This window comes from Siniperca chuatsi, linkage group LG1, assembly GCF_020085105.1.
Source record: "Siniperca chuatsi isolate FFG_IHB_CAS linkage group LG1, ASM2008510v1, whole genome shotgun sequence".
Taxonomy (NCBI): domain Eukaryota; kingdom Metazoa; phylum Chordata; class Actinopteri; order Centrarchiformes; family Sinipercidae; genus Siniperca; species Siniperca chuatsi.
The window spans coordinates 30,057,922-30,079,249 of NC_058042.1; the positions used below are offsets into that span (position 1 = coordinate 30,057,922).

The 21,328-nt window shown below is 39.6% G+C and overlaps 1 protein-coding gene across 3 annotated transcripts in view; it reads left to right on the forward strand.

Moving 5' to 3' along the window:
- phkb (phosphorylase kinase, beta) overlaps positions 1-18,691 on the forward strand; it is a 105,835-nt gene extending 87,144 nt beyond the window's left edge. For 2 of the 3 annotated variants that reach the window (XM_044194592.1, XM_044194409.1), the window contains 13 exons: positions 2,123-2,205; positions 2,931-3,021; positions 6,075-6,133; positions 6,353-6,515; positions 7,504-7,585; positions 8,211-8,268; positions 12,268-12,358; positions 13,590-13,795; positions 14,468-14,602; positions 14,948-15,077; positions 15,954-16,061; positions 16,361-16,501; positions 16,849-18,691. In XM_044194592.1, the coding sequence (XP_044050527.1) occupies positions 2,123-2,205; positions 2,931-3,021; positions 6,075-6,133; positions 6,353-6,515; positions 7,504-7,585; positions 8,211-8,268; positions 12,268-12,358; positions 13,590-13,795; positions 14,468-14,602; positions 14,948-15,077; positions 15,954-16,061; positions 16,361-16,501; positions 16,849-16,986 (1,485 nt within the window). In that variant the 3' untranslated portion in view covers positions 16,987-18,691. Of the gene's footprint in view, positions 1-2,122; positions 2,206-2,930; positions 3,022-6,074; positions 6,134-6,352; positions 6,516-7,503; positions 7,586-8,210; positions 8,269-8,765; positions 8,857-12,267; positions 12,359-13,589; positions 13,796-14,467; positions 14,603-14,947; positions 15,078-15,953; positions 16,062-16,360; positions 16,502-16,848 lie in introns of all 3 variants that reach the window. The other variant, XM_044194500.1, reaches the window with a different exon arrangement.
- Positions 18,692-21,328: the final 2,637 nt, after the last annotated feature.

Below are 21,328 nucleotides of genomic sequence, written 5' to 3' on the forward strand. Positions count from 1 at the left end.
AATAATAATAATAATAATAATAATAAAACTTTATTTAAAGAGCACTTATCAAAACAAAGTACAAAGTGCTTCACAACAAGAGAAACAAAATACCACAGTGAATGACGAAATATAAAGAAATAAAATACGCAAAAGCAATAAAATAAACAGCCAGTTCAGGTAAAATCAGGATATGCTTTCTGATAAAAATGTGTTTTGAGAAGAGACTTGAATGAAGACACTGACTCAGACAACCTCATTTCTTTGGGCATGGTCTACATGGTCCTACAGAGAGGGCACATTCTAGAGTCATAGCCTGCCTGATACCTTTTCTACACCTGCACCGTAGAGAGCGTCCTGACAGGCAGCATCACTGCCTGGTTTGGGAGTAGCACTAAGAGGGACTGCCTGGCACCGCAGAGGGTGGTGCAGTCAGCTGAACGCACCATCTGATGTCAACTCTCAGCCCTATAAGACATTTACACCAGGCCATCCGGGTCCTGAACCAGTGACTTTCACTTCACTTACATAATTTATACCCCATAATTATAATCCATCCACCTGCCACACACTGCATATGACATATCATATATGTACCGGTTATATTGTTTTATTTTTCTGAAACTCATCCATGGTCATACTGTTTCATTGTTTCACTGTTTCATTTCTCTGAAATGTACGGATATATTGTTTTTATTGTTTCTTTTGTAAAATATTTAATTTTATTTGGTTTATTTTATTCTATAGTATTCTATTCTATTCTATTTTTTTTTTTTACTATTTGTTAGTTGCTTTCTGGAGCTAGGCACAAACAAATTTCACTACATGTGCTGTGTATGATTGTGTATGTGACAAATAAACTGGATTTGATTCGATAACCGGAACTGGTGCTGGCATATCCTAAACTCAGCTCTTCTACATTCTATGATTGATTCAGGACCTAAATTGTAACATGAAAGGTGCCAGTACTCTAAACGAGTAGCCTGCATAGCATGCACGTGCAGTATTTGGGGCTCAAGTTGTGTGCAAGAATTATTAATCTGAGGGTACAAATGATTACTTCAGAATACAAAATAAGTCATTAATGTGCAGGAATTAGCAAAAATCTTACCACCAACAAAATTTCTTGCAAGCTACCTGAAATCTAAGCTCTTAACCAGCAGCTTTCCAACTGAATTAGACCATATATTGTACTGTAATTCACGTTGTAGCTTTACAGTTTTGCCTCGTCTTGCAGCTTGTTTGAGCAGGAAACTGTCCCATTTTTCCCTACACGTCCAACAACTACATCATGTGTGCCTCCAGTACATTCATTAAAAAGTGCAGTACTGACTAATAAGTAATGGTACGTGGTTGGACAGAAAGTGAACTGTGAGTACTGGCTCAATTCAAGCACTAGATGTATTGATTGATGATTGAGTTTGCAAGCAAACAAAACTACAGCCTGTATCTCATTCAAAGTCTTTTAGAGTGATTTTTTTTTTTTATCACAAACTGATGTAAATTGGAACATCTTCCAGTCTTCTTTCCTGAAACAAACCTTCAGCTGCTGAGCGCACGTCTTTATGTCTAAGTTGCATGTAATCGTGATGTCCCCTGTTCAATTCCTGCCAGGGACCTTTTGTCGTTATGATACATAGTTATCACAAATAAGCCAATGCCATATTTTCAGACTACGTTGGGTCAGATCACCTATGTATATACAGTATAGTTCACTGGAAAAGGTGGACTTTATCCTGTGGACATTGCTGCAGCAAAGGTAATCAAATATGGAGGGAAAAACAGAAACAAAACATACAGAATTGAAATTAAATTTAAACACATTCAAACTTTAGTAAAATAGTGGATTTTGAATGTTACCACTGGCTGTGAAATAATCAAGGATAACTGCAGTACTTCAAAATGTAACATTTTAAATTAAAATTTTAGTTTAGTTTATATTTTGGACATAAATTAATCTTTATAATCAAAAACTTTACACTTTGATCAGTTTGACAGCTGAGGAGGTCGAACTGAAATGGCACTGATTCAGTTTATGTTCAGAAACCGTGGAAACTGAAATCTTCAAACCAGCACCATGCCCATGCCAATCTGAAATGGTGTCTGTGTGTGTGTGTGTGTGTGTGTGTGTGTGTGTGTGCAGAACGCCCTGCAGTTCATCAAACAGTGCTGGAAGATGCAGGGACGTCCTCTCTTCCTGGTTCTCATCCGTGAGGATAACATCAAGTAATATACACACTCTTTAGTAGCTCTTTTATCTTTTTTCCTGTCTTCCTGTCTCTGCTTTCTCACAAAATTATTATTCCTTCTTCCATCTCTCTGTACATCACCCTCTATCTCTGTCTGATACTGGCTCAAGCTCGCAACTGAATGTCTTGACAGTCACAGTGTAGTTTAATTCATGTTTTAGATCCAACATTTCTCTCTCCCTCCCTCTCTACCTCTCTTCCCTTCTATGTGTACCATTTATCTTTATAGCAGGAAGGTGCTACTGTATTTGCTTGCAGATTGGGTGATAATGTTTCTCATTTGTATCACTATAGCTCGGCTGGTGGACTGATTACAGCAGTGTTGACCATTATCCAGGAAGCCATATGTTAAATGTGCTACACACGCTTAAACAGCCATGCTGCAGCATCTGGAATGAGTCAATGGGCTCTCATAGAAGCAACTCAGTAGTCATTAGTTTGCTATTGATCGGGATGATGACCTGTATAGAAGGCGACAGCAGACCGAATAAAGCAATGAGGGTCTGGATGAAATGTGCTGATTTATTGAGAAAATGTTCATCTCGGATGAGTTCATACTGATGATATGTTTAATACATGTGCTCTGTTTTGGAATATAATAGGTAACACGAATGTTTTGACTCAGAATTAGACAGATTCACTCTGCTGTGCACTATAGGGGAAATCCACAAAACTGAGTCATTTTAACCTCTGTCTCACCAGGGGGAGCCGCTTCAACCCAGTCTTGGACATGCTGGCCTCGTTCAAGAAAGGCAACATCGGAGGGGTCAAAGTTCATGTTGACAGACTTCAGGTTTGTGGATCCAATAGAAATATACTTGTTCATTTTTGTATTGATTCTTTCATTTGGTTATTCTTAGTCAGTCTTTATTTAAGGGATGCAAATTTAAAGGAATTTCCTTAATGGATTATAGGACGTGTTAACAATCAACAGTTAGTTCACTGTTAAAAATGACACACGAAGTACATGTTTTCGAAATCTAGCACTTTAAAACAATGTCTAACCTATTTTTCTTGTATCAGCAAAAAGGGCCGTAGCCTTCAACAGCACATAACTGTTACAAAGTAAACGACAGACTTCAGTTTTACTGATTTTATTAAAGATAATAAGAATATCTTAGCTACATGATAGGGGAGGATCAGTGGTGTTAGGTCTTGACATTGTCACATTTCCATTCCATACAAGTGGACTACTGAATCAATGTTATCATTACTGTTACTACACTGTTGATTGTTTGCATATTGTGAAGGGTTTTCATAAAATCTGCCACCTGCTTGCTCCTGTTGGCTCAGTTACAACAGACATTACAGCCATCTCTGAAAATAACAGTGGCTTAATATTACAGATGTTTCAATAAATTGTGGTGCAGGGCTTCATCTCTTTCTTTTGGAAAAAACGAAAGTTTCCCAGCAGTTAATCTGAAGTCCCTCCTTATTTCAATAGCAATGCCAGTGTTAATCTGTGTTTTGACCTTGGTCTGTCAGATTCAATTTGGTAGGCAAACTGTTTTGCGTTTGCCTGGGAAAGGTGAAACTGAATTGAGCCTGGACGGTTTTAAAAAGGAGATGGAAACTATTGGGGTGAAGCTTTTTGTGGCTTGTTAAGAATACATTGGAATGACTCTCGGGGAACACAACAAGTTAAATGGTGAATTAATAGATTAGAGGTTGATACCTCCAGTGTATCTTTCGGCCTGCTGAGACGACTGTAGAGAAACCTGAAACGACACTATGTGCAGACATATACTAATGAATCCATTTACATTAGTGGGTGATATCGTATTTGTGACACAAGGGTATGAATGAAACAAGCATAGCAAGTGTCACAGACGCTATGAAACCAGCCTACTTAGTTCAGCAGTATTACTGAGAAGGGGTCGGGACAGGGTTCCAGGGTCAGTGTGTCCTCAGTAGACATTGCAATGCCTCCTAAAAGTTTGCAAGGTGGAGAAGAAAAGGTAACCGTAAATGAATCACATATAAAAACAAAAGACCATAAAAAAATGACAGGAAAATTCACATTAAAATGGGTTTCATTTGCTAGATTTTGCATTCATGACTGTTAATTAAGTTCAGCTGTTGTTTCGTAATTAAGTTCAGCTTAATTAGCTGTAGCTTCAGTTAGCTTCATCAGGACCATTGCTCTCCAAGCCATTGGAAGGGCCATGAAAACATAACACAAATAGTTTTTAAAGCTGCTATAATCAATATTTTGATATTAACAATGAAACACATGACTATGTGTCTTGTGAAAGGTTTCGCTCATAGATGCAAACAAGATAATTATCACCCGACTCTGCACTTCCCCTCAGCTCTACGGAGCATTTTAGCATTTTTTAACTCATTGTTTTGGTTTTACAGCCCGCGATTTTACTGTTTGGTTCCGTCCCATTGCTCTAATCAACCTCATCTCCAGCAGCAGCAGGCAGCTGTTTTTAGCAAAAAGCTCCTAAAACCTACTCCACACTACCTGCCCAGCACAAAAAGGCATACGGACAAAGTTAGCAACTAGCTGGTGAACATAGAGGAGCATTTTGCAGTTAAAGAGCCAGGTATTTCCCTCAGGAGTTTGTGGAGATTAAAAACCGAGCTAAAAGGAGAGTGAACATCAGACTTACATTCACCAGGTGGACACAAACAATGCTAATGTTTCTCTGTATCTGTTAGATGAGTAAACAAGCACCTGTTTGCTAACGAGTTCCTGAAATCCCCTTAAAAGTTGATAATATGTCTGTGTTGTGTGTACAGCTTGTTTTCACTGTCCCCAAGTGGCCAAAATCAGTTAATGCAGGTTTAAACAAAGTACAACTTACATCTTCATACTGAGTGAACAATAACATATCATATTAATTAAAATAGTCCATTTCATTCATTATAGCATTGCTCCTTTATTTTGCTGGATGCCTTGTTCATGTCATATCTGAAAATGCTGCCTCAGCATAAGTTTAACTCATTGCTCACAGCAGTATTCATGAATTTAACCATAAACAGTTTACTGCAGATTATTCTTAGTTTTCATGGCTGTATTGGTTTAAGTTGCAGAATTTTGAACACAATCAATCCTCATGATGGCAAAAAGCAGGAAAATAAGGTCATGGTAGAACTAGAATTATTTTCACATTGGTAACTTTAACCAACTGCTTTGTCAAACTTATGACAGCTATTCCAACCCTAACTTCTCTTCCAGTGTGTTTGTGGTGTTCAGCAGAGACTTCCTTATATGATCCTTTTTTTTTTTTTTTTGCTTCAAAGTTCTTCCTTCCCTTCGCCTATTTGCTATTCACTTCACAGCTAACTCCTACAGCTTTGAAACACTTCTCCTCTTCATCATCTCATTGTTATGGGGAGCAGAATTGCTCCTCTCCTATGCCTCTTAGTGTTGTTTTGGAGTTGACTTCAGTTGGAATGGCTAATATCACATTTAGACCACAGGAGCAAGTGGTATTGAACTGCGCTCTTTACTCCTACACTGCTATGCTTTTAAAATACTCAAACTTTTACTTTTACTGTGTTAGACACTCACTTGTAACTGCTCCCGTACACATTTGTAAAATCTGAAACAGTTAGTTCCCACCTTACTACTCCATGTGTTATTTGTTATGAACTGCATTGTTCAAACAGTTGTTTTGTGTACTGAATCACCCGACAAACCTCCTCTCGGGGATTTATACAGCTCTGTTTCCTCATCTCCTGTATTTTTGTGCTCCTGAATGTGCCTTTAGAGTATGTTTTCCTCATACATTTCTTCATATTACTGTGGAGTCTCTTGTATATTGCAGCCTACATTGATAGAATAATCACTTTGCAAATCGTTGTAATGTGTTGTTTTTCTCATCCACCTTCTAGACGCTGATATCTGGAGCAGTGGTGGAGCAGTTGGACTTCCTGCGTGTCAATGAGGCCGAGTAAGAGCTTCCTCTAGTCTTTATGCTTGATTTGTCAGAGGTCAGGGCTTTTGCTCCTGTTAGTTTGTCTGTTGGCAGGACATTTCAAAAACCTCAGTAAGGAATTAGAAAAAAACAGCAGTATAACAAATGCATATGGATCTACTGTCTACATACAAGTAACTCGTGTGTGTGTGTGTGTGTGTGTGTGTGTGTGTGTGTGTGTGTGTGTGTGCATAGGATCCCAGAGTTTAAGAGCTTTGAGGAGCTGGAGCTGCCTAAGCACTCCAAGGTGAAAAGACAGACGAGTACACCCAACGCCTCAGACCTGGAGCAGCAGCCAGAGATCAGTGTGGAGGAGTGGCTGCACAAGCCCACCCATGAGGTCATCCAGAAGTTCCATGTGAGTTGATTGGCATTAGGGGAAAAGGCCCCACAAATACATATTGGGATTAATAACTGCCATTAAAATGTAATACTTTTTTTCTGCTAGCATAAAAAAATTACAGGTTTCTTTCACAGCAGAACTATAGTGTTCTGCAACCATTATATAAAACTGCCGGGCAACATTATACTAATCAAATGATAATATTTTAACCAAACAGAACTATTGATAGTTAGCATAAATTAAAGAAGCAAAGCTTTCAAGAACAACAACAAGAAAGGTAGCAATGTGTAACTCTTGCTGTTTTACATTTGTAGCAGTAGTTAGTTCATTGCTAATTTATTACTCGTCACTTCCTTAACTAAGACTGGCAGAAGCAGTAGGAAAGAATTACATCACAAAGACTTGGGTTAAATCTTGAGCGGTGTTCCCCCGGTTTGGCCTTGTACTTACAAAACATTACAATAAATACATAGCTGGTAGTCTTTGCATGGGTAAGTCTGGTGTTGAATTGTGTCCTTGTCACTGCACTAGTCAGAGTGACAGGTGAAAAGAAGCGTCTGGCAACTCAATGTATATTAGAAGAGACACATGACTGTCTGAAACCATCCCCAGGTAAACAGCGGGAGTTAGCAGTGACAAGAAATGTAGCCAAGTAAATTCTCCCTTCTAAAACTGTGGAGAAAAATGGGGAAAATGCTTATAGTCAAACATGCCACAGTCCTGCCAGAAAAATCTAAACTTCAGTCAGATTCTACTCATACTAAACATGTTGTTAACCATTTAAATGTGAAAGTTAAACATAAACAAATTTATATGAGGCAATACTTAAGAAACGTACCCATTGTGGTTTGGTCTAACAATAATAGTTTCAATATGGCTTGTTAGTGCTTACTGTGAGTGGATAATATTGCAGCTCTGTATAGAGTGTGCAATAAACATATTTGTGTGAGTGTTTATGGCCAGGCTCATTTTCCCACATATCTCTGTGCGTGTCATTGTCCAGGACTGCGACTGCTTGGCCAGTCAGGCTCAGCTTGCGGGCATCCTTCTTAGGAGAGAAGGACCAGACTTACTTGCCAAAGATGGTAAGCGCACACACTGTGAGTTAGTGAGCAACTTAAAAGAGCTAGTCACTAGTTGTACTGAAGCAGAGCAGCTGTTTTTCAGAGTCTCCTCATTGCGGGGCAGTGGTGGCCTAAAGATTAGAGACGCAAGCTTGTGACCAGGAGGTCGTCTGCTCAGTCCCTGGACTGGCAGGATAAATGTGGATGGGGAAAGTGCCCCCATTGCCACCACTGAGATGCCCTTGAGCAAGGCCCTCAACCCCCAAACCGCTCCAGTGAAGCTGCTCAGTGGCCAGCAGATCAGACTGTGGTTGTACTGGGCAGCTTCCAGGTGTGAATGTGTAACTGTGCGAATGTGATGAGGGCAGTTCTGATAAAGAGAGCATTGCTCTCAGTGAAAACCTCCCTGAATAAATAAAGGTAAAAAAAAAAACATGCAAAGGAAATGTGATCATGTCAGAAGTGTTGCTAACATTATTATCTGTCCATTTTATTTCTGTAAAAACCCTTTTTGGTGCATTTGAATGTGTAATAAGGGCTTAATTTGGCAGTTCTGATTTGCAGAGAATGGTAGATAAATTTGACCTGTATATGTCTTTATGATGTTTTTTTAAATCTTTGAACACAAACATATTTGCGATTCCAGAGAACCTGATGGATGAACTGGAGAGAATCTACAGAAGAGCTGGCAGCAGAAAGCTTTGGTCTGATATTCTCACACACATACTTATACAAATACTTGCATACACTGTTTGCAGCTGTTCAGTTTATTTGTTGAGTTTAGATTGTCATTAGTCCAGATCTGATTTGTTAAATTAGTTTTGTTATTTTGGAGTCCAAATATAAAAGTGTCCAAAACATAAACTCTAAAGATGCATTCAGGACCAGTGATGCCTTCTAAGATGGTGACATTCAGTATATTTAGTATTTTATTGTGCTGACCAGTGATCTTTATTATGACTTTACCAGTCATTATTAGTCATTGCTCTGTTGAATAATTTAGTGTGAATTTGAAAAGGGGTTGGGAATATTTGTTGGAAAATTGTATGACACGATTTTACTTCATGTTTTTTTTGCTGTGGTCCACCCTAACCAAATGCCTTGTCCCCATTCTTGTTGAGTCCCTGTTCGTCATCCTCACAAAATGTTTTCTCATGTTGACACTTTAAAATAACTGTTATTTAATCTGGCCAAACTGTAGGCTGGCAGTGCGCTCTGCTGCTGCCATTATCAAGAAGTTCGCCAGCTCTATAGCTCCTCACATCACCACAATACTGGTGCATGGGAAACAGGTAATGTTCAGGCAGAGATGGACTGAAGACTCTGCATGTTTACTGCCAGTTAGCTGGCCAGCTAGCTGTCTAGCTTGAGAGCTGTGTGAGGTTCAAGTAAAGTCAAGTCAATTTTATTTATATAGCCCAATATCACAAATCACAAATTTGCCTCAAGGGGCTTTACAATATGTAAGTAAGTAAGCTTTATTTATAAAGCACTTTTGAAAACAGCTGTTTCAAAGTCCTTCACAGTTAATTAAAAAATGCATAATAGTACACAGCATGAAAACAGCAAGTTAAATACAATTTATTAAAAGGAAACAGACACTCAACAATAAAAGCAATATAAGACAAATGACACCAATAGGAATTGCAAGCAGCGAACTTATAAAAACACCAGCCTATACAAGTGGGTTTTTAAAAGTTGTTTAAAATGTGGTACAGACTCAGCCGACTTGACAGTGAAGGGGAGGCAATTCCATGGAGTTGGAGCTAAAACGGTAAAAGCATGGTCCTCCTTTGTTTTGGGCCTGGATCGTGGGAGATTTAAGAGCAATTGGGCCACAGATCTTAGTAATCTCGGTGCAGAGTATTGGGTTATAAGTTCAGAAATATAAGAGGGTGCCATGCCATGGAGGGCTTTGAATGTGATCAGGATGATCTTGAACTGAATTCTAAGCGTACAGGAAGCCAATGTAAGTGGCCCAGAATGGGGATAATGTGCTCTCTTCGTTTAGTTTTTGTCAAAATCCTGGCTGCCACATTCTGAACCAATTGAAGTTGAGCAATTGCAGACTCGCTTAAACAAGAGAAGAAGGAATTACAGTAATCCAGGTGGGAAGAGATAAAAGCATGGATGATTTGCTCTTAAGCAATACTGAACTGATTTTGGCAATATTTGTACAGCAACACCCTCTGTCCTTAGACCCTCGATCGGTATTCGGATAAGGAAAAACTCCCGCCCCAAAAAACCTTTCAGCCAGTTCTACTTTGTGATTCCTCATAACCAGGGTGTCAACAGGGCTTTTTAAAAGTCACAGAGAGGAATTTGCTATTTTCAAGGTTTTGATTTGTGACTCAAATATTTCAAAGTCAATATTTCTACTCATTACCTTATGTAAATGAATAAAATTAAAATTAAGACCGAAGTTAAGTGTGTAGCCTACATCTCCTCGAAGGGCTAAATAAGAGTATATAGTGTGTTAGTGTATAAAAAAATATGGAAACCTTCAAAGACAACAGTTGCTACTTAATGAAAAACAGTCAATACTGACCATACTCAGCGTTATTCAGGCTAGTTTTTGTGTAAAACTAATGCTAGTCGCATGTTTTGCTATCAAATAGGTAGTATCTTAGCTTCTTGCTAAAGATGACCACCAAGTTTAGCATGATAAGATAGCTAGCTAACGCTCACACAGTCACGAGTTTGGCCAACCCAGCTAGGCCAAGCTAGTAGGCACCTTGACTCAGATGTGTATAGGAGCTTGTCGTCAGTGTTTGCTTTCTCTTCCTTAACCCTCACAGAGGCTGGACCCCCGTTTCTGCTGTTATGTCCTACTGCAGCATCACCCACTGCAATACGGCTGGCGGTATACTCCAAATGAAATAGAATTTGGCTATTGGACATGGCGTTGTAAATGCCTTTACCCTCACTGTTACTCCAGATCTGTTTCATCAAGGGCGTCCGTGCTAGATGGAGGAGCTTGGTAGTTTCTGTAGAAGCAGACGCCACTTGCAAATTCATCATAACAAAAAATAAACATAAAGAAGCTCTACTTACATGTAGATCATAACTGTATTTTTCATCAGCATAATACCACTTGTTTTTCAGGTAAAAGTGTTACTTGAACTATGCATACGTCTGCACAGACAGCACACAGTCATGTGGGACCTAGATTAGGTATTCCAGCTTCTTCTGGATAACCCCAGCTTGAATATTCAGGTTTCTCTAAGCAAGAACGTGTGTGAATCCGTTATTCAAAGACCCAGTCATAAAAATAGTGTACTCTATTTTTTGGACAGTAGCAAACAATGTTAAATGAAACATTTGTCTGGCAAGCCCTTTCCCAGCATTCCAGGTAAACAAAATATCTTTCTGTTTTTGATCTTTGATCACACAGCTGCTAAAATTCTATTTAGTTTGAGGTATACTGCTGGCCTGACTCACAAATAATTGACCAAATACTGTAGATGGTTGTCACAACCTTTTGTTCCCTTCTTTAGTGGTCAGTGTTTTCTGTGTCTATGAATTTGTGTCAGGTTGACTGAGATGACAACTTTTATTATATGCTGTTTTATTAATTAATAGGATTTTAGCATAAAGAAATTTGATTAAGCCATGGAGTAAAAAAAAAAAAGCCTGGAGCCTGATTTCCAACTGGAAGGGAAATAGCATCGATACTCTGTTCAATTTACTTTCTCATTTACCTAACATGGGCCAGGAAGTGAAGCTTGAAATAGGTTCCCCAACAAAGCATCAGTGGATTGACACCACATCATGCCTTCTAAACATTAAGGCTTTGTTGTCTGTCTATTCATCATGCTCAAGATGTGCTTTTTAGGTTTAAGCACTCCACACACAAACACACACACACACACACACACACCAAACAAAAGTTGTTCTCAGCATATAATAAGAGGAGGTTGTGTTTCTGCCGATTGTATTCATCACCCCATTAATGAAATTATTTCATTTGTTCACTGCTTCTGTGAGGATGGCTTCAACTCCATGTGCGTGTCTATAGCAACCCTGGCTGTGGGCTACCATGTGAAGATAACCACAGTTTATGTGTGCTGCCTTTTCCTCATAGGATTCCTGCAGGCAAGAGGAGGCAGTTTGAAGGCTGCAGTGACTCTCGTGAATAATGAACTGAGAAATTAGTGAACATTAAAATATTTTCTGGGAAGCCAACCTTTTATTTTGGCTTTCAATAAGTAATCTAATTCATTTTATTTAAACATGTATTCTAAAAATGAATTCTTTGTGGGTTTTGTTTTCGGTTTCATTTTGATGTTTGGATGGTTTGTAAATTTGGGAGCACTGAATTGCTATAATAAGAAAAGGAAGCAATTAGCAAAGACACCGCGGGACAAATTCTTGTCTTTTTATCATGTTGGTGAAATTTGTATGTATTTCTAATGATGCTGAATCAAATATTTGAGCAGTGGTACCTTGTTTACCCACTGCACACTGCTTATATTCTCCACATATTCCATATTTTACAAGGCAGTTCATATGATTTGATTACAAGTTGAACATCACATGCAGTGTATAATATGTTCTCTACTGAAGCTGCAGTAAAGTTGAGGAATTGGATCCTTAGCCTTGTAGTAAAAATGAACAAAAAGATTTGAGTTTGTCAAAGTCCCAGCTGTTAGTTGTTATCTGTCATGATGTCAAGACTGTTCTTGTGTCTTTTCGCCCACTAGGTCAGTTGTCCGTCTTGCCGCCAGTCTCTTAACTAAGCTGGTGGACAGCCTTGCCCCCAGTATTACTAGTGTTTTAGTGCATGGCAAGCAGGTAAGTGGACACACAGACAGCAGGGCCTCAGTAGTTTACTGTAACTGTCCCTTTTGTACAAATGATTTTGGGTTATATTTGGGAAAATGGCATGTCGGGACTATGATTTTAATGTTCACTGATTAAAAGAAATGCAATTGGAAAGATATGATTATAAGCTCCTCATCCTGTCATCCTATGGGAATTACTTAGGCTAGCTGCACGCTCCTATTCTCATCTATCCTCATCACAGCTCACCTCCATTGTGTGTGTTTCTAAGCTGTAGCTGTAGCAAGGCTGACAGTGTGTGATCAGAGTAGAATCCTAATATGCACCGTGTCCACGTGTCTAGACACACTCCATGTGCCGATTGATATATTGTGACCCAGGAATTTGTCCAATGCCACTCGCTCACGCTGGATGAGTTTCGGTGCATCATTTCCTGTCAAGTGTTACTCAGAGATTAGCCTCCTCTCGAGAGTGTCAGTTATCTCACCTCATTTTTACCCTTCTGAACAGTTTTAGGCATTTCATTATGCTGAAGTAGCTCAAGGTGTGAATCTGCATATAGATTGCTTACCGGAGGGAATGCTCCTCTCAACATGATTGGAAAAGCTGATTTAAGGTTTGAGATGGCTGTGTTCCTCTGCTACAGTAACAATTTGGAAGTAGCAGTTGGAAGAAATAAGAGGCACCACCCCGTTTAAGTCAATTCAGACTCTAGCTTTGTATATAATTCTCGTCAGTATTAAAATTCTACAATGTATTCTCCTTGAATTCAAAGGCGGTAATTTCCAAACTTCATTTCCAGCGTCAGGCTTCTTTGCTCAGTTAGAATCAGTTTAGATGTGAAGATGAATGATACATCTTCAAAGTGCCGGGTTTCATCAGCCGGAGGCACGGATAAAAGTGTGTCTTCTCATCAGGAAGATTGGTGATGTGTAATTTTTATGAGATGGCTTTCAGAAGAAACAAAATACAAAAGAGTAATCTTGGGGTCTGTAATTTTTTCCTACTCACTTTTATGTGACTCTGGGAGAGGAGGCCAATTTTAGAGTGATGGAACAAAGATACTTACAGGAATTGCACCTTGGAGGAAGTACTGTGTGCACCTGCATAGGCACACATGCTCACAAAATCTTAAATATATTACACACCACAATTCTTCAGCACTGCAGAGAACTTTTTAACTGTATGTGTATGCTCTTTCCCCCTGTGTGTGTGCATGTGTTGTAATGCCTGTTTTTACCAGGTGACCCTGGGTCTATTCGGGCAAGAGGAGGAGGTGATCTCCAACCCACTGTCGCCAGGGGTGATCCAAGGCATCATCTACAGCAAGTGCTCCCCTCACGGTGGGGAGCGGGAGGCCGTTCTTCAGCAGGAGCTGGTCATCCATATCGGATGGATTATCTCCAACACCCCAGAGCTGTTCAGCGGCATGCTCAAGATCAGAGTCGGGTAGGACAAACTCGGGCTCAGGGTGGTTGCAATGGTGCCCCAACAACTCTTGTACATTCAGTCAAGCAAGATGGCCTCATGCAGTATGTACTCTTTACAGTAATTCTCCTTTCCTGGTGTTCAGACCACTCAACAAAACATGAAGAAATCAAAAAAGATTAGCATCAGTTCAGGCTGAACTCCAGCTGTCAAATATCTGTGTCCATACCAATGAGACATGAACCACAATGCAGTTCTCTTGGAAGTGGACTGAGAATCCATTTATAGGTGTGCTGTGCACCAAATGGATAAAAGCTCCAGAGTTTGAACAAATTTCCCAAGACATGTTTGGTCCAAAAATACCGTCAGGAAGATCCAAACACAATGTTGGAAGAAGTGTTGTGAGGTTAGGTACAGTGTAGCATTTTAAGCTATCAAAATTCTGTTCCATCAGACAAACAAGTTATCTGTTTTTAGCTTCAGTTTCGGTCTTTGCCTTTTTCTTTGACTGTAAATAAAATATAAATCTTATATTTAGCCACAAGAAAGTTGACACTGTGAAGAATAACTGAAAAATGGACACTATTTTGAACACGTTCATCCTTGTTCAAACAAAGTGACCACCCCCATGTGAGCTGTATAGGGTTCAGTTCTGTGGTGCGTTAACAGTGTGTGTGTACTGTGGATCTCCAGATGGATTGTCCAGGCCATGAAACATGAGCTGAAGATCCGGGCGGGAGACATGCCACCCCAGGACATCTACCAACTCTCCCCCAGCGACATCAAGCAGCTCCTGCTGGATGTCCTGCAGCCACAATACACTGGCAGGTAACCCTTAAACACACACTATCAAGAACATTATCCATTTCTCATCTCCTTTCAACTCACAAATCTGCCTTTGAAGACACCATGTCTTTATCTTAATGCATTTACTTGTTGTATGATCTTCTTAGTTTTAATTATTTTATCTTCTGTCCTGTCTACATCCATATCTTATCATGCAAGCTTATTACACAACCCAATTTCCCCACGGGAATTATTAAAGTTTTATCTGATCTCATCTAATCTGATACGCACCGACTCATAGACAATTTCCGCTTTTTTAGCACAGCGGGTATCAACAGTATATTTCCCCAGTCTCGTTTCCACAGTTTCACCCTTGTTTCGCCTCAGGTCTTGGCTGAACAGACGTCAGATCGATGGCTCTCTGAACAGGACCCCTCTCGGCTTTTATGATCGTCTGTGGCAGATCCTGGAGAGGACCCCCAACGGTATTGTGGTGGCTGGGACTCACCTCCCACAGGTACCTGCCTCCCCCGACACACTGCTATAGGATAAATACTCTGAACAATGCTGGTTAAATGTGACACTGTGTATTGCGTTCTGCTATACAAACAGCTACGGGTTAACGACACCTGTATGACTGTTTTTATTTTTTTTAACAGGCACATGTATGTCTTTCAGACACAGACTGTGTTTTGCTGTCTTTTAAAGAATACCTAACAAATTCTGATTAAGAGTGTTGCACCCATTTATTGGTTGGTACTAGCGACAGTATCTGCAAAAATTTTCTGGCCACAAATGGAACCTGTGCTGATGAACATAGATAGATATTTTTAAATAATACGTACCAATTTAATTAATACCTAATTGGTTTAAGGTGTCTCCATTGAACATGAAAATGTATTTCTTCGTCTTTGGGTAGTATAAGTTGGTATTTTAGTGTGTAGGTCTAATTGAAAAAAATCAGCAAAATTGTTCTTTGTTTAATCACTTTTCATCATCATAATGATTATTTATTATCAGAGTCAATAGTCAGTGATGTCATTAATGGTGTTCTGCTTTTCTGACATTTTGACATGTCACAGAAGGAAAATCACAGGTGTAAATGAAAAAAGTAATGATGGCTGAATTCCAATTAGCAGCTTCAGTTTGGCTGTTCATTGCTTCATCTATTTGTCCATAGGTTTACTTAATGATATCTACTATTTGAATAGTGTGCAGGACTTAACTGATAAATGTATCCTCAAAGACATTAAGGTCTAGAAAAATAGATGATGTGAGATCCCACAACCCTCTGCCGTGTTTGTGCTCACAGTGATGGAGTCAGATGGTTCGGTGTGACACTTTAATCAGGAAAATAAGAATTATGACATTTTTTCTTACTGACTCTCTGTAGCAACCTACACTGTCTGACATGACTATGTATGAGATGAACTTCTCCCTGCTGGTGGAAGACACGCTGAAGAACATTGTCCTGCCTGAGTACAGACAAATCATAGTAGAGGTAAACAAACCCATTCACCAACACCACCAAAGTGAACAGAATCAAAATGCATGAAACTAACGTAAATTAAATTAAATGTGTATGGATTTTTACACAATGTAACATTGACTTAGCTCTCTTTATTCTGGCATCGAACACGCATCTCTGTTTAAGCACTGCAGTTTGTCCAGAATAAAGCAACGAGGATATTAAGTGACTCCAGTTCTAGCAATTCTTTAGATCTTTAAAAAGAGAATACAGTCTATTCTGATCCTGTCTTTGGTTTCTGACAACTTGTCCTTTCTCTACTGTGTGAGTAGTTGCTGATGGTGGTGTCCATAGTGCTGGAGAGAAACCCGGAGCTGGAGTTCAGCGACAAGGTGGATCTGGACGGTCTGGTGAAGGAAGCCTTTAACGATTTCCAGAGGGATCGCAGTCACTTTGAAGCCGTGGAGAAACAGGTAGGGTGGCTTCCCTGTATGCTGGCAGGTTAACTGATATTATAACGTTTTCTTATTTGAATGTGACGATTGTCGGCCAGAAAATTATCACATCACCTTTCTAAACTGATGTGCTCCCAAACCAGCCATACATTGCTCATTTAACTAAAGGGTTAGCTTAATTAAATAGTGTTAAAAAGCCTAATAGAAACATCCATTGTCCAATTCGATTCGAGAACTTCATTCAATTTGTGAGATATAATCCTGCTAGGATGTTTTTTACTATAAGATAACTTCTATGAGCACTTCTCATCAAACACAGCTCATAATCTTATCAAAGATGATTTTTTTATCTGTGTCTCTGCCAGGATGACATGGAGGCATTCTACAACACACCACCAGTGGGAAAAAGAGGCACCTCCAGCTACTTGACCAAGGCCGTTATGATCCAGTTGCTGCAAGGGGATGTCAAGCCCTGCAAGGACGACCCGTGCTCTGTTAGCTAGATTTACAATGCTTTGACCCCAAATCCCAGCCTGCTGCAGTGTAGTCATTAAATGGTCCGGCGAGGACTGCTGAGTATCCGTCACATGTATTCAGAAGGTAACCTCTAACCTCTCCAGTCCTCCCTTTGGCAGAACTCTGCCCGCTCTTGCAAGCTACATTTTTCCTGGACTTTTGCCTCAACAACAGTAGAAGCTATAAGCAGAGTCTGCAGTTTGCTCCAGGGGTTAAAATACATCCACCAGTTATGTTTAATATAAAAACAAAAATGTTAATATCTGGTGGAAATACTCACAATATCACCAGGGCCTCATTTCTTTTACCTCTGCACATTTTTGTTCAGTATCCCAACTGTGCTGTGTATTCAAATTAAGATTTTAATAGAGTTACCATGATTTGCTCTAGTTATGTAATACCATTGGTGGCTGGTCATGTCAAATGCCACATAACAAGCAAACGTTGCCACATAACTGTGGCAGCCAGAACAGACAACTAGCCCAGAACAGACAAACCAAACGCTGGCTCTAAATAGGGTCGTTCACGTTTTTTCGCGGGTTTTGCAGCCACGTAGTTTCTCCTACACGCTCGGAAGGGGAGGGTGATGCAAGCATTATTCATATGGTTGTAAACTGCAATTTCACCACTAGATGCCACTTAATCCTACACACTGGACCTTTAAAAGTGTTTTTAATTACCATGGGTGGCTAGCTATGTCACCTGACAACTAGCCCCCCAACTGCTGTTATCTTGCCCTTTCTCCAGTAATAAGGATTTACCTAAATGTCAAACTATTTGTTTAAGTTTAATATTGCTTAGAAATCCAATTTTATATGCTGTCAGGCATTTAAAAATAATGCTACTATGAACTCTGCTAAGTGAACCATGGGCTCAGATGTAACTGTTCAAGCTGACCAGCAATAACCTATAGCTGTTACATAGCAATTCAGTCAGTACAAGGTCATGTCGTATCATGAGAGATGTGGTTCTTAAATTGGTGCATTTGGCTCCCAGGGGCTTCAAGAATGCGTCACATATCACCAGAAATAAAAAGTGAAATCTGCCATTATTTTATATATGATCCATCAGTATAAATTTATGAATCTTCATCATGTTGCATCTTGATGTGGTTATCCTCATCTAAGCTATCTATGGATCTTTAGCATTAGAAGGTTTGAGAACCACTGCACATAATAAGATATTTGGATTTTATAGTGAATTACACAGTATATTATTCAGCTGAAAATACATACATGTCAGAGTTAGGTGTTTGTTGTACTGTGTTGAGGTTCTCCCTCTATGCATGCACTGTCTGCTGCATGACAATAGGTACTGTTTGCCATAACTATTGTGCCGGTTTCTCTTGGTCTAGGCTACAAAATAGAGTTTCTGAGAGGTCCGTTTTGCACAGTAGGGCTCTGCATGACAATGACTACTGCTCAGCTGAAGTCCTGGGACTGAGGACCATTTAGAAAATGCTGTTTTGTTGAATGTGGCCAACAGTAAAGACTGTTGTCATCCTTAGGTGAAAATTATAGACTCACTTTAAAGCGTGCCTCTCTGAATATCATCACTGTGATGAATCTGCCCAACCCTGTCACTGTGTGTGTGTGTGTGTGTGTGTGTGTGTTGTTTACAGTTGTTGTTCAAAAGAAGTATTTTTAACTCAAACTGTAGTTTCAAAGAATAAAGTTATCATGGAAACTCTAATCATTTCCATCTGTGTCACTTTATTATCGCCGTTATAAACAGTTTGTCATTGTGTAAATAAGCACGGTTTGTATTATGCAGCTGCTTTTGGAACATCACAGTTATGCGAATATGGCATACAGACATAATTACTTCACATGAAGCAAAAATCTCTTGTTCCTTGGCTAAAACTGCAGCGGAAATTGAGCGTGACTGCTACAGCCCTGAGGGGTGTGTTTGACATTGTATTGAATCCTACCAGTTACACCCACTTATGTTGCCCAAACCCCTTATCAATCTGCATCTCGCCACTGAGGCTGTGTGTGCTGTCTGCAACATTGACTAACTGACTGGCAGAGAGGTGGGCGAGAGCCAGAGGAGAAGATAAATGAGCTCTGCCTCACACTCAATATATTCAAACCAACTTGCATGCTGGTGAGAGGGGATCTTGCCTGTCTCTTCTTCACCAAGAAGAATCCAAAACATTAGTTTCTCTCAACATTAAGTAAGGGATTTCAAAACAGTTTTAAGTTGTTTTTATATATTTTTTTTAGTTTACTTTTGTACATTTGGTGCTAATTAGCTATACACACAGAAAGGGTCATGTTTTCATGTTATTTTAAAAGACATCTCCCTTTAAACACTAGGGATCCTTAAAAGAGAACTCCCCCGATTTTACTCTTAAAGGTAGATTTCTACTTATGAGGAGTACTACTTATACTGTGAAAACACTTGTACAGTATCATCTGTAGCTCTCAAGAAAATGGCCCCGATGATGTCATCAGGGAGGATACATAAAAAGATGCTATTAGTTACGTTATGGGAAGTGTAGAATCCAGAGTTTTTGGAGCTTGACCCATACAAGGGACTAAAGGTCAGGATATTTCGGCCTCCATTGCTTTGATTTTGACGATTGTTTTTAAATCTCTCCATGATGAGTCCCCCAACTTCATGGAAGTGCAATACTAAATCACTCAAGTACCCATTTAATGGGTCTCGATGGGGGTTGAGTTAGAGAATTGTATAAAAAGGATAAAAATCTATAATTAGATATTTCAATTTGCCCAGTGTCAACTCCCCATCTACAAAACAACAACAACAAAGCACTCATGCAGGGACCTGGGTGATATTTTCCCTGCTGTAGCATGGTTTTACTTTTGACATTTGTATCCTGCAGTTTAGGAGTTTATGCCTCATCAGTCCACTAGGATGCAGCAGAGTTCAAGAAATGAAATGTATACGGTCTAGGTTTTTTATTAAAAATGTTTCTAAGGTATTCTATTTTTCAAAATATAAGTTACAGTAAATAGTAAAATGGGAGATAATGCATGGAAAGCCAAATTATATGTATTCATATTGATGACCTGTTGTGTCATTGTGTATAACCAGAACACCCAGGATTCACTATATAGTATATTGTTTATAAATGCGGTAATGGATAAAGGTGACTGCTGCAGCACACAAAAAAGCAGCTGTTATTTTACACATATACTGATCAATGGATGAATCCTCTAAGAAATAATACAAAAAATTAAAAACAGCATTTTCTCTGTTCTGCCCTTTATTGTATGGTAATTCAACTCAGAAACAAGTGAGGTTTCACCTCTGCTTCACTTTGCTTTGTTATTGTCTGACAAAAGGGCACACAAGGTAAGTGGCTAGAGTAGCTTTGTCTTGTCTGTCAGGGGAAAAAAAACAAAAAGGCGGTAGCTGGCAAGAGGCCCTGCAGTTTAGATCAATGGAGAGGAACAAGGTGGGACATTAGCAACAATACCATACAATATTTTTTGGAAAATAAAATCATCACTAAACTGATTGTTAGAATAGATTAGATTAAGGGGCTATACACATGTACATAAGTGTAAGTGTAAGTGAAGAGAGGAAAAAATGACATGAGTTACCTCGACACCAAAGTGTTTTCTGTCAGCGAACCAGTGAAATAAGAGCTAGGATTCAAGTATTATGGTGACAGATAAATGAACTGTAAATATGGGAAAGAATCTCTCCACTCTTTATATTTTCTTCTTTCTTTTCTTGACACACACATGTTGTCATACGTAGCCTACACATCCATTCCCCTGGAAGCTTGTTGTCAATATGGAGATAACCGATAGCATAATCACAGATGACACACTCATATGGTGTGCTCTGACAGACTGTTGAACAGAGGAGGTTTCTCCCATGGCAGCAAGCACACCCTTCCCTCGTCTGCATCTCTATCACACCTCCTGATATAATACAGCAGGACATCCGCCGCCTCCCTTTCAGACACAACGCAACAACGGAACAGCACCGCTGCACTCTGAAACCCATTAAGCCTGGTTTATGCTCGACGCACCGTCCCTGGCTCAAGGGTCTGCGGGCCAAAAATGACATCATTGTGCCTTTTGCGTCAAGCCACAAGCTGTCGTGGGGCTTGGTCGTTCACCTCTGAATTTTTGTAACTAGGTGCCCCAGGAGCCAGAAGTAGACTGGCCAAGCAGGTTTGCCTCTACAAACACATCTGCCACCCTTTTTTGAGACACCACAGGGACAGCCAAATTACTCTCAATTCATGGAGTGGGATCGCCACCACCACACTTGCAAAACATAAGTCATTTTGTAGAAAAGTGTGGAAAAGTATGAGGGATCGCCATGTTGGATAATGACATTCTTCTG